At 35.6% G+C, this 13,971-nt stretch overlaps 1 protein-coding gene across 38 annotated transcripts in view; it reads left to right on the forward strand.

Moving 5' to 3' along the window:
• LOC107323073 (intersectin-1) overlaps positions 1-13,971 on the forward strand; it is a 115,566-nt gene that overhangs the window by 73,554 nt on the left and 28,041 nt on the right. For all 38 annotated transcript variants that reach the window (XM_085528854.1, XM_085528798.1, XM_032448787.2 and 35 more), the window contains 6 exons: positions 2,177-2,418; positions 3,431-3,590; positions 4,439-4,644; positions 5,309-5,391; positions 7,543-7,709; positions 11,497-11,542. In XM_085528854.1, the coding sequence (XP_085384980.1) occupies positions 2,177-2,418; positions 3,431-3,590; positions 4,439-4,644; positions 5,309-5,391; positions 7,543-7,709; positions 11,497-11,542 (904 nt within the window). The remainder of the gene's footprint in view (positions 1-2,176; positions 2,419-3,430; positions 3,591-4,438; positions 4,645-5,308; positions 5,392-7,542; positions 7,710-11,496; positions 11,543-13,971) is intronic.

Consider the following 13,971-nt stretch of genomic DNA (forward strand, 5'->3'; position numbering starts at 1 on the left):
GTTCGGATGTACATTCACATTCTTGTTGTATTTTGCAAAAAATAATCCGGAATAAAGTTTCTTGTAGGGATTTGGGATGGTGAGTATAAAAACAGAAGGTGATTGGAACAAATTAATATGAAAAGCATACAAAGGAATTTATTTAAAGTGCTAGTATTGTGCAACAAATGTAGATCACTGTGTTTTTTTGTGTTTACTGTGATTTGTCTCAATGATGCCACTTTCTGAAGACCATGGTGACACATTTTTGGTCTTTCGGTACTGATTCTTTTGTGTATTAGTGATTCTAGTTACAGCCTGAGGAACTGAATGTAGGAACTGTGTATTTATTGTTACTGTTTAAGGTTATTCAACTCTGCATTGGGTGCTGATGGTCCATGTCCCCTTACTGTCCCAAGATTCATCTCTTCTGTGACCTTCCATCACTCATATTGCTGCGCTAACAAATCCTTTTCATCACTGCAGCGAAAATTCTGCTCTGCACTGCAGTAAAACCACATTGAACTGGCCAAGCATGTACTCCATTTCTGGTTTTACTTTCAGTTAATAGGGACTGAGACAGAAGATACATGCAACAAAAAGCAGAAATAATGGATTGTTTTGCACCAGAAGAGGAGCGTGGGCTGCAAATTACAGAAATAGGCAGTCAAAGAGTCAGCACAGGATATAAAGCAAAGCAATCTCTCTAGTTCTAAGGAGTGATCCAGGAACAATCAGAGGTTTTGCTGCTCAGCTGGAGTCATTTCTATGCAAATAATGTTCCCTCTCTTGGTCTGGAGTGACTCATTTACACCATTGCCACAAATAATTTCTCCACACAAACAGAATAATAGATAGGTGCATTTCCAACTGTTGAAGCAGCCAGTTCTAAGGTAGTGCCATGTACTGTTGTAGGATATCATCATACGTCATCATATTCTGAAAACTCCTATGACTGAAATGAACAGCATTTCTGATCCTTAGCTAATGTGGCATACTGTTAACAACAAATCCCTCATGTTAGTAATGGATGCTTAGGAAGGAGGGTGAGGAAGTTTTGAATTAGGGATTTAAGCATCTTTCAACAATTGCTATATTGGTAACTGCAACAGTAAACATTGACTTATGCTCTCATTATAAACTTTTATGTGTTTTAAAATACTGTTTGCTACTGGCCTAAACAGATGAGAGAAATTCTTGTCTGTGTAGAGCTGATCATGTGACTTTTCATTACTGGCCTGTCTTTACTGCCAACTTGATCATTGCTTGCAAATCTGCAGCAGATAAATGTATGGTGTTGACATGCCGAAGGAACAAACCTTGTTTGTATGTAAACATTTGCTTAAAACCCTTGAAACTGAAATTCCACTGGAGTACCAAAGAGAGGTTGGATAGCTAGATTCCCAAATTTACTGTAATTATTACTTAATGTAATGACTGCCTTTTTTTCTTTTTAAAAATGCCTGCAGCCTCCAGATATTGCATTAGTGTTTAGCTACCATATCAACTCATTAATTAAGAGGAGGGGTAGCAATGGTGCGTTATTTTTCTTCTGCAATACTTGATTACCGTGGAATTGTTTCATATAAGTATGTTAGAAAATATGTCACTTGTTTTGAATTTGTTTGGTGGATGCTGATGATAAAATGCTGTTTCTGTTGGATTTTCTGCAAAAGGAAATTTAGAAAAAAACTTTACAACTGTTTTCAACCACAGATAGCAGTACACAATGGTCTTCTCCAGAACTAGTATCTCCAAGTCTGGTGTGTTGTGACAGGCTTTCAAGCATCTGTTTAAAAAACTATGATTGGCTTATATATTAGTGCCAAAATGAAACCTTTCTTTCTTTCTTTCTTTTTTGTTACTTTATCACCCAGAAAACCTTTTGATTCTGGTTTGGAAAAAAAACCAAAACACACCAACTTTGCAAAACATGTTACGTTTTGGAATCTTCTCTTAGCTATTAAAGGCTATTGAAGGAATAGCTGATGGCATAATCCTCTCAGTGGTAAATTAAACAATAATAACAGAGTTCTACCTAGGTGGAGTTCATACTTGTAATGAAGTTTTCATTTCTCTGTAAGTAGATAAAGTTAATTACTGTGGATGAGATGTTGGTTTTTTTTGTTTGTTCATTTGTTTTAGTATTCCATTTGTATATTATGTTTCTTAGCTTTCTAAATTAATGCATCTGCAGGTGGATGAAAGTCAGACTGGAGAACCGGGGTGGCTTGGTGGAGAATTGAAGGGAAAAACTGGATGGTTTCCAGCAAACTACGCAGAAAAAATACCTGAAAGTGAAGTTCCAGCATCTATAAAACCAGTCGAGGCAGCTCCTGCCCCTAAAGTTTCTGTGCATGAAACAACCACAGCATTAGGAACTGCTGCATCTACTGAGTGCACAACAACTGCCAACAACTGGGCAGACTTCAGTTCAACGTATGTTTGGGTAGTGATTATCGCCTCAAGTGTGTACTTTTTAATTGACTGGACTATGATAAGTAGTTAAAACAAAGTACACAGATTGCAAAAGAAAAATGTTTTGTAACATATTACAAAGTAAATTACACTATATATATATATATATATATATATATATATATTATTACAAAGTAACGTATTACAAGTAAAATATTTTTCTGTAGTAAATAGTTACAATTGCAGCCTTGTAAAACTAGAATCATTCTCCTATCCTATCTAGGCAGATAATACACATTTTCATGTTTTTCATATAAAATTAGTAATGCTGTCCCTGACATGAAAAGAGTTTTGTTAGTTATCGCCTTTTGGCACTATTATAGTCCAGGTGTACAACTGATTACTCAACTAAGAGCACATGAAACAGGCAAAGAAAGCAGGCAGAGAAGATTTAAGTTGGATTATTTTCTTATACTCCTTGAGTTCACTGAATTTTGATAATCTAAGAGGGTACTTTGAGGCAGAGATATAGATCATGAGACTTGTTGGACATTTTAAAATATAAGAGCATAAAGAGGATAAGAAGTAGTGTTAAAACTACCTCTAGAGTTAAAAAAGTCAGTAGAAAATAATTTTAAGCAAAAGAAAAGAGTTAAAGATTTGAAGTAGCATTATGAGGCATAACACAGAGGCATGTGAGAGCCATCAGTGACTGTATGTAATATAGATTGCAGTACTTAACATTTTCATTGTACTGGGGCACACCTAAACAATGAAACTAAATTACAGAAATGGTTGGCCATAAATAAGCACCAATGAACAATTAACTATTCTTAGAGATTGCCTTATAGAAATATATTTATTGTAACACTTTCTTTGTTTGCATAACCTTCACTGCAGAGTTAAGCTGCTAATCACTCATGGAATATTGAATTACAAGAAATAGACCAAGAATGTTGAATTTATTTATTTGCACATGAGCATTTTTACTCCCCTGAAAACAGTAGGAATAATGTAATTCACTTATTTTCAGATGGCCAGCAAACACTAATGAGAAACCAGAGACAGACAACTGGGATGCCTGGGCAGCTCAGCCGTCTTTGACTGTTCCCAGTGCAGGGCAGCTGCGGCAGAGATCAGCCTTCACCCCTGCCACTGTTACAGGATCGTCTCCCTCTCCTGTATTGGGTCAGGTGAGCAGCTGTGTTCACTGGAACTGTTCTGAGCCAGCATGAACTTCTGGATAGCAGAGAGAATATTTACAATTGAAATCCTTCCCTGAGTGTGCAAACTATGACAGTTTAGAGTGATAAAAGTATTAGAATACACCCATTAACAAAGTCAGTGGCAGAATCTAACACAAACAAGCAGCTGTTCTTCTGCAGTTCTTTGCTGGCTTTTTTGAACTACAGTGGTCCCATCTTAAAATTTTGGCTGGGTGCTACTTTTGAATCACTTCCTTTGGGCTTTATTAAATCACATGGCAACAGTGTTTGTTCCAGAGTGGATTATATGGTTAAGTGGTGTAGATGAGATTAAGCTTCACATAAGATGAATTCAGTCCATCTGTAAGAGACTGTGCTTTCCTCAACTTGGCTCATCGTTCTTGTAAGCTAATGTGTTGTTCTGATAAATGCAAAATACCTAAGTGTCTTTGAGCAAAACTAAAAAGTAGGAATATGCAATGTATTACTAGCAGCAAAGCATAGTTTTCCATAAAATTTACTTCAAACTCTTTCAAAATAACTTTGTCACGGTTTATTGTATCTATATCTTAATTGTTGAACTTACGAAGAAGCAAACTCCCAAATAGTCTTGCATTGTAGAGATTACACATTAACAGAAAGAAATGTAGGAGGGCTGTGGGCGTTTCTTGTATTACTTTGTAATTTTGACTGACATATTTTGCTTTATACAGATGAGAAGTCACCATATTTTGGGGCTATATAGATTGTATAAGAATGTAACTCCTTAAGAAGCTGCCTTTATGAAAAGTGTTGCAAGGCTGAATTCTCTCTCTTTTTTCTCTAAATTGCATTAGGGTGAAAAGGTGGAGGGACTTCAAGCACAGGCTTTGTATCCTTGGAGAGCAAAAAAAGACAACCACCTTAATTTTAACAAAAATGATGTCATCACAGTTTTAGAGCAGCAAGATATGTGGTGGTTTGGAGAAGTTCAAGGACAAAAGGGGTGGTTTCCTAAGTCATATGTGAAGCTTATTTCAGGCCCCATTAGGAAGTCGACAAGGTATTGTATATGCTTATACTGTACTTTACTTCAATACTATTTTGGTTAAATTAATGTGAAAAGTTGCTCACTTGAGTTTTAAAGTTTTGATGTGACTCTTCTCTGTTAGGTTTTTATTCCCGTCTCTGAAAATTCAGATGAGGAATATGTAAGCTGACCTCATTTCTCCTTGTACTACGCACCACCACCAATAGACCTAAAGCTTAATCAGCAGTCTTAATTAAAAGTCGCTTGCAACTAAGAAATTACTATTTTGACATTATGAGTTATAGCTGCATAAGTTTCAGCTTATCTTTTTCTCAGAATAAAATACAATACATCAGAGCTTAATCACTTATCATTATTCTTGGAGGATGAAACAATTAGAATCTAGTTCTGTGAAAGGTGAGGTCAGCATTAACATCACTGATACTGATTAGAATGTTTTTAGATTTTTTTCTCTTCTGACGGATAAGGAGAGGCAACAAATGGTGTATTCCATGCAGTTACTTAATTATAACTACAACTAGCCATCATACTTTAAAGATGTAATTTGTAAGTTTACTGTTTATTAGAAAATTTAGGGAATTGCTTAAGGATACATGTATGTGTTTTATTTTTAACATACATTAAGCATCTTCTGAAGAGATTTAATTTCTTAAATAACTGTTATTCTCTTGTAAAGCATGGATTCTGGTTCTTCAGAAAGTCCTGCTAGTCTGAAAAGAGTAGCATCACCAGCAGCTAAAGCAACTATGTCAGGTGAAGGTAAGCATTCCAGACTGGATGGCATTAGCACTATTTTACTATGTGATTAAATGTAAGCAGTCTGTGTATTAGCAAAATATGAGCCCAGGATCAACAAAACAGGCTTGTTTTAATATCAGGCTTGTAAAAATTTGTGTATGTTTTATATGCAGAAACAGTATTTGAACATTTCTTCTACAGTTTATAGTGTTCCATATGTAAATATTTTGGTATCAGTTCAGTTCCCCGTGGAACTGTTTAGAATGGATTTTTGCAGAGGGCCAGGAAAACACTTTCATGCTGTGTTTATTTGTAATTCATAGGTAATTCATGATGCGAGGAATTATTAATGAATGTCTCAGTTTCACTCAATACTCATTTCCACTGTTCCATTAAAGCTCTCTGTAACTGATGGTAGTTTCCTTATTTGAAAGTTGTGATCTGTATGGTCAAAGCTACCCCTCATTTTTAAGGACAGAGCATATGGGGTGCAGACAGATAGATAATTGTCAGGTCTCCGGAGGATTTTAAAAGACTTGTATTCTTGCTTGTTACCACTCTTCAACTGGAGGTTAATGTCTCCATACAAGTTGCGGTGACAGACTGTGGGCACTCTAATCCACTTCAGTGCAATGTCTGCTAGGTTAACTTAATCACAGTCAGAGTAAATTAATGGATCTAAATTTAGTTTACAAATTAACATCTACATAATCTCTACAGAATGGCTTGCATTTTTCAGCTACAATTCTACGTATGATTTCAAGTGGAAGAGTTTATTTGGTTATTGATGTATTTGATACAGTACTGACATGAGCATTACAGAAATTTAAAAAAGAGAATGTTAAATATCTGTCCAAAATTGAAAGAGGGATGATCAGTTATTTTGAAGTCTAACTAGTCTTGCTTAGTATGTATTTCATTAAAAGCAATTTGGAAATGCTAAGTCTTTTTTTTGTAAAGTATAGGATATCTCAGGTTACATGTTAGTATTAAAAGGTACACAGTTTATATAAAAACATTTCAAAACAGCTGTGTTTGTAAGAAATAATGGAAGATGCTAAATCCATATTTAATTAGATATAGAGAATGTAAGAGAATATACATATTTATGCCATTCATTGTGAATTTTATTGTGTTTGTGTGCTTGTGTACAAACAGGTGTATGTCTTCTTTAACTGCAGTTGTTATGTAAACCATCTCTTAGCTTTTGTTAAGAAAATGTATTGTGGTTTGAATTCTTGTTGAAGTTCAGTAGTCAAGATGAGGGTTTTGGTCAGATTTAGTGTTCAAGTAAATGGAACAACTGCCAGTTGCGATGGAATACTTGAACATTTCTGTCAAGTATGCGTGATAGTCTTCCTCAATACTGTGACCTGTTCTTAATTCCAGAGCTGATCAAAGAAACATAGGATATAATCTTCAGTAATCAATATATGTCCATGTAAAGTCTATTAATACTCAATTAAATAAGGATGTATCAAGTTGTGTCTAAAATGTTAATTAATTGTTCAAAATTCTTTGTAATTCTTTATGAAAAGTTTTGGTTTTTTTTTTCATGTAGTTCTGTGATACAGTTATGCACTGCATTACTTAACATCAGTCTAGTGTTTTTGCACTTGAATACTAAGTAGGTGACTGTGTTTTAACAAAACAAAACATTCAGGCTTAGTCTTGACATTTCCGAGCCATCTGTTTCATAAGATGCAATGAGATGTGTGCTCTCTATGCAAACCTTCAAGTAATGAAAGAACTCATTGTGCATGAGAGCCAAACAGCATATGTAAGATGAAGACTCTGTCTACAGATGTTTGGATACTGAGATTTTTTTCTGTCCTCAAATCTGAAAATGCTAGTCAACAGCACAAATCAGAAACCACTGGGAAGTATGTTCAGAGTAGTTTATGATACAAAGCAATAATGTATGTACATTTTAATTATACTAGCAAACTATTTTACCAAAAAGATTCCCCTGAGGCAGACTTTTGATAGATTGTATTTAGTTCTGCTGTATATTTCATTTTATACATTAAATATTGAAGCTTCATGAATAAAGTAATCAATTTATCTTCTATCTAGTCTCAAGTCAGATCATATTCTATTCAGCTTTGCAAATGATAATTGAACATTTTATGAAGTGTTTCCCAATGTTGTGTATCTATTTCCTTCTTGCAGAATATGTTGCTATGTATACTTACGAGAGTTCTGAACAAGGAGACCTAACCTTTCAGCAAGGTGATATGATTCTTGTGACAAAGAAAGACGGCGACTGGTGGACAGGAACACTGGGTGATAAAACAGGAGTTTTCCCATCTAATTATGTGAGACTCAAAGATTCGGAGGTAGAGACATAAAATTGTTTTAAAATTGACCTGGGGGAATTATGTTTTCTTTGGTGTTGTAGTGGTATTTGCAAGTGAAGCGCACTTCCTTGAGACTCGTTTGGGTTCCCTTTGGACTAGGAAGAAAATGTATTCGCTAAACATGAATTTGGAAAAGAAAATAATAGTTACAATATTTAGTTGGCAATAAAACTTAGCTAACCACTGTATTTATTGATTGAATAATAGAGGTCCTGTCTCATCTGAGACAGGGAAAAGAGTGGTTAAGGAAAGCACAACTTTTTGCAGTTCAGGATATGCATTATAGTTCACCCCTGTAGGTAGTTGATGATATGTATCGCAAAGATGGTGATTGCCCCATGGTTAGAAATATGGATACAGATAATTTATTCCCTGTCTGTGGAAGAACATTTAATCATGAAACTGAATCCCAAGTCTCTTTAGAACTTAATACGTGTAAGTTCATATCATAGTTGATGAGTGGGAACTTGCAGTGTCAGCTTCTTGAAGCCCTGTGAGGCCTAATTCACAGATGGGTCGTAATAGTTGCTGATTAGTTCCTTTACACTGACTACCAGTGACGTAACAGAGGATAACTTCACTTAGAATGCTTTTGAAGCACCTGTTCTTGTTTTCCCATGAGATATTCCTAACGCACTTTAGTCTCAAAATCTGGGAATTTATATTAAGGTATGTTAAGCTGCCTTTTGTGTGTCTTCAAGTACTGGGTGTACCAAATGCTTGTCCTGTCTGATGGGGAACAGGCACACATATTGGCAAGTCTTTGTAGAGAACTCAGAAACAGACATTTAATACAGAGAACTGTGTTTATTAGAGAACTCAGTTTCACGTTTGTCTGATCTCAGCTAGTCTGGGCCTGAAACCACAAAGTGCAGTTTATTAAAAAGTGGTCTGACTGCTCTTTTTGCTGGTGAAAACCACATCTTCAGATAAAATCTTGATGAGAAGAAAGAGGAAAGAGCACAGAGCTTATGGAGATTTATATTCAGGATGATTATTTTCCTGAAGTGATTCACATGCCCCCTGGGAGATAGTAGTTGTTCCAAGTGGATAATTGCCATTACACGTACAAGGTTTTGCTATTCAGCTTGGTCACAGGGCCAATTTTTGCAGAGGATTTCACAATGGTGGCTGTCTTAACTTTCAGATGTGCTGCTGTGCTTGGACAGCTGCTGGCTGATCATGAAAAATTTTGCTAAAAAAGCAAATTAGTTTACTGTGTTCTGCTTTGTTGACTTAAGCCTGAAAAACAAGGCAGTGCTGATCACTCAGTAGTTCTACTCAGTTACCTCAAGCAACCGCACTAAGGACTTTTCTGTCCTTTAAAGTTTGGACTTATTAACAAAGTGAATGTCTTTGTTCTTCAAGTAAGCAACTTGATGGTTTAATCTCAGAGTTTTCATTAAATTGAGGTGGGTATGTACAGAACTGTAACAGATTTTTGTTTTACCCTATACTTCCTCGGGACTGATGTGATAATTAACTCTGCATTAGAATATGGAATTGATATGGTAGATTTGGAAAACCCAAAATGTAGATCCCTCAGCTTATGAGACTTTGTATAAGTGTTCTGGAAAACATCTAGCAGTCAAAACCTATTCAGTCTGGATTCTTAGGGCATTACTGTGCAACAGAACTGGTTATTCTACTGCCTTGTTTTATTACATTATCAGAGCAAGTTCATCTTAACTGTTTCAAAAGATTTTATCATTTGGCGTAAGATATCTTCAAATCCTGTTAGTATCTTAGGTGTACAAAAAGGAGATAAAATGAGCTATTTCCTCTCCGCTGTTTTGTTTTGTTTTTTTCTTAACAAAAGGATACAATATATTTCTCCAAGGGCTACCAGAAGTTGGGTCTATCTTTAAGTGCACTGGTTATTAATTTAGGTAATTTTTGAAACAGGGTTTTCTGTTTATTTCTTCTTCTTTTTAACAAGGATTCAGACAGAATTCAGGCTCAGTTTAGTTAAAGATGACTTTGAAACTCCCCTCTCAAGATAGTCACTGTTTGTTTACCAGTGAACTGCAAATATACTGTGTCACTTCCTTCTTTATCTGTCCCTACATGCCTAATTTGACAACCTGGATGCTGGTTAATAGGACAAGCATGCTAACCCTGCTGAGTTTTCTGCTAATATAGCGTTTTGAAGTGTGATAGTTCAGTCTTAAAGATCAGGCTTCTTTAGTAGCTGCATGGAAAGTGTCCAGAACACTGGAGTAATAGAGCAGCCACCTACTCTTTGAAACAGTTATTTTTCCTGATAATCTATTTTGTCAAGGCATTCAAAACTAATACATATTTTAAAAATAGCACTGTTCTCTCAGTCATGCAAGTAGATTTTTACTTATTGCTTTTATTAGTTTCATTATTAAAAATTTCCAGCTTTGAAAAATATCAGGTTAACAAGGAGAATATTGAGGATGAAGCCATTCTTTTCCTTAGAAGAACGGGTATTTTGTAAACCCTCCAGTCATTTATGTAGGCTCCAGATATGTAAGGAAGATACTGAGGGTGAAATCAAGAAGAGGCTGAAGCATTGTGAGCATCACTTGAAGGCAATAGGATATTATGTATGTTCAGTATTTCTGCTCAAAAGACAGTTTAGATTTGCTTTTGCTGTCATCTGTATCAGATATTTGTATTGTAATAGCTAATGCTGGCAGTGTACTAGGAAAAAAACTGAGATAATTAATTAGGGCATAGGGAGATTCTGTCCTACGAAGACTATCTACTAAAGAGGTTGGCAAAATGGCTGAGGAAGGGGATGTGCAAGGGTAGAGTCCAGACCACACCTGGATTTGAATATTCTAATTGCATGTATATGATTAGTCCTGAAAGTGCACTAAAAAAAGATAAGTAAAGATAAGTTTTTTCTAAGTGACTGGTGTTCTTAAGGGAAGATATCTTTCTGAACAGGAGAACTGTGAGTTTGTAAATTAAGATGGCTTTTTATGCTAAGTTTGTTTTTTCAGAATAGCTGTTTTTGTAAACATAACTAAGCAGAACTACTTCCATGGCTTGCTGGTTTTTTCATGGGTGTTCACTAAGGCTCTTCTTGGAGATGTCTTGGCTTGGTCGACAGGATATTCATGCCTCATCTGAACCCATCTATGCTCAGAGGAGATAGCTATCTTTGTCCAGACAGATAGCACTTCATTATTGAGTGTCCTGTGCTCTCAGCTGGGCCCAAAAACTGATGGTGGAGCTTTTACTAATGTAACACATACCATCTAAAAAGTTCGAATAGCTCATCTTAAGGATGCAGTGAAGGACTTCTACAATAACTAATTTGCCATATAAGAAAATGTGGAACCACAATATGTACAGTATTTAAATAATTATGTCTGATTATCATCATTTTAGGCATATTTGCAATCTAAATATTAGAGAATTGAAAAATACTATTGTCATGTAAGCTCAGCTTGGCAGCATTAACCTTTTGTAGATACGCATGTTAACAATGAAACAATGAAAATGCTACGTAATTTGGAATTACATTGGTGTTTACAGTCACTGAAAGGCAGGATAGTTCAGGAAAGATTTCTGCACCTTTATATAGTTATCCACTTCTGTGCATAACATTTTTTATTTCTATGTATTAATTGCCATCTCAAATAGTAAGAGTTCCTTCAAGAACAGACTTCCTTTTAGTTTTTTACTCTCATCTTTGTTTGGTGTGTTAAAGTGAAGTACAGTAAATCATTTTAGTGTACTGAAGATATAATTATGAATGCTAAACTTACATCTTACTCTCTATTTCAAGGCTTCTGGAGCAGCTGGAAAAACAGGAAGCTTAGGGAAGAAACCTGGTAAGTCATATATAGCTGACAGCACCTTGTAATAAGTACTGTGTATATCTAGTCAGTGAAAAAAATTCAGAGGGAACAAAACCTTTTCCCTAATAGTAAATCATTTGCTCTTTGTCATTTATATCTTATGAAATACACTGTTACGCTTTTTACATTAATGAGTACTGTTTGTATTAAAATAATATATGACCTATTCATCACTGTAATGAAGTAGCATATGTAGCTAGGGAATAAAAATCTGCTTGCTCAAAAATGAGTGTAAACTGAACCAAACAGAACGGTGGAAGCCCACTCAAGTTTCCCAGTGTCCCTGAGATGAAAGTACCATCCCACATTGTGGTCTCACAGCTTTGCCCCAGTCTGGTATACATTGTCCTCTGGATCTTGGGGTAGGTGTCAGGTGAAGGGCTGTCCTTTTAAAAGGCTGTTTTTCCAAAGATCATTTAAAAGTGCATTGTCACTAGAAGGTTTTGGTAAACATTCCAGAAGGCATCTCTTTTTTTCTTCTCAGTGTATTTATTTGCTTCTGTACCAAAGAGATGATTTTGCATCAAGTTAAACTAAATTACACTGAGTAATGTGATTACTCTGTAAAAGTTCGACCTGGTAGGAATAATGACAAGATACTGATAGGTCTGGCTACTGTTTCTATGATGGGAGAACGAAGCATAACAGGACTCGAGTACCAGCCTTATAATCACTAATCTTCTAAATCTGAACGTTCAGCAAAGGAGAGACTGGGGTTTGTGTGGACAAAAGGTGTATTGAGAACTTTTTGGAATTTAAGAACAGTTTAAGAACAGTCCTGCCTATTTTTCAACAATGAGGTTCATGGATGTTTTTGCCATAGAAAAACTTCAACAGCTCAGCCAAGAGAAGTGAAATGCTAATAAATGAGGTGAAACATTCCAGTTTATTCTGGAAGCAGCAGAATGAAAGAATGAGTGTTGATAATACTGTGTGTTTGACAGAGAAAAGAAAATGCTGTCTTTTGGAATTTAAGCAGCTGTATTTGTGAGAAGACATTTCTTTCTTTTTCTAAGTGAATCTCTTTTGGTAGAGGACAGATTCTTCTGGCCTGAGCTGTGAATTGGATCTCTTCTTAGTAATTCAGTATTTAGATATACCAAAAAGTCCTTCCTGGAATAAAAGCTATTTTTTCCCCTTCTTTTTCTCAAAGAAACAGAAAAAAAAAAACAAACCAAACCACCCCCCAAAAATCCCAAACTTATTTTGCTGCATATTTTCCTCTAACTCGCTGCTTTTCTTTGACACATAAGGGCTAGATATTGACATGTAATTAAGATCAGTCCACAGTAAAATTTCCATATGCTACCAGTTGGTGAAAGGGGATCTGTGATACCTGGAGCATCATAGATTGTACTTATATAGATAAAAATGTTTTGGTTTTTTTGTTTTGTTTTTTTTCTGAGTTACAAACTATAAGATTTTTGTCCTCTCAATAGAATGGCACAGTATGTTGAAGATTATGTTTTTTTATGGTGGAGAGAGGTTTTTTCTTAAAAAAAAATGACCAATTCCCACATTTAGCTTCTTTGCTGGTGTTTGTTTTGCCTTTTGAATTACTCTGAGGTAGGTGAATTGATGCAATTGTGAGAAACCTACCACTCAGGGATCTTGTAGTTCTTTTAGCATTATGGCTGTTTCCTGTCACAAAGCTTGCTTTGTCTCCATACAGGACAGTACAAAATGGCTTTTCTCTGTATAGACCTTTCTGTTCTACCTACTAATATTGCATTTACTTAGCGTTTCTTTCTTCCATCTTCTGCTTTCAGAGTTGAAATGCTACTTTTTAAGTTCCAGATTCATGTGTAAAGCATCTTCCTAACTCTCAGCTAAGAGCTTTTTTATCACCTGTTTGGTCCACACTTTTACTAAATGTTTCCAGTAGTCATTGTATTAAATGTGCTCTCTCCATCACCTTAACCATGTTTTGATGACATGATAAGCCTGACTTAAAGCCATCAGTCAGACATTACAGCCCTAACTGCAGCCATTCATAAGTTCCTGTCAGTTCAAATCTGTTCAGAAATGGGTTAAACCTGTCCAACTTTGTGGTGATTAATTTTTCATCTGTATTTCCACAACTGTATAATGGTGTGAATTGCACTTTGGCTTATGTAACTGAGAGAGAATTGTGTGCTTATCATTACTCTCCTGTCACATTTTTGCTGCTAGGTAAATTAGGTAAGGCACCAGTTTTCTGACAATGTCCACAAAAGAAAGGTTTCAATATAAATCCTGCCTGTTGCATTTCAGAAACTTCCATTTTTTGTCTACTGTGATGCTGAGAAATTTTTTGCAGACCTTCGTTAGTTTGCACCTCCGTTACTACATCTTCATAATAATGTCGTCACTATCTATCTCTTTATATGGAACATAGTCCAAACTGATGCTACAAAAACATG

Source organism: Coturnix japonica, chromosome 1 (assembly GCF_054131305.1).
Source record: "Coturnix japonica strain WE chromosome 1, WE-NBRP24, whole genome shotgun sequence".
Taxonomy (NCBI): Eukaryota; Metazoa; Chordata; class Aves; order Galliformes; family Phasianidae; genus Coturnix; species Coturnix japonica.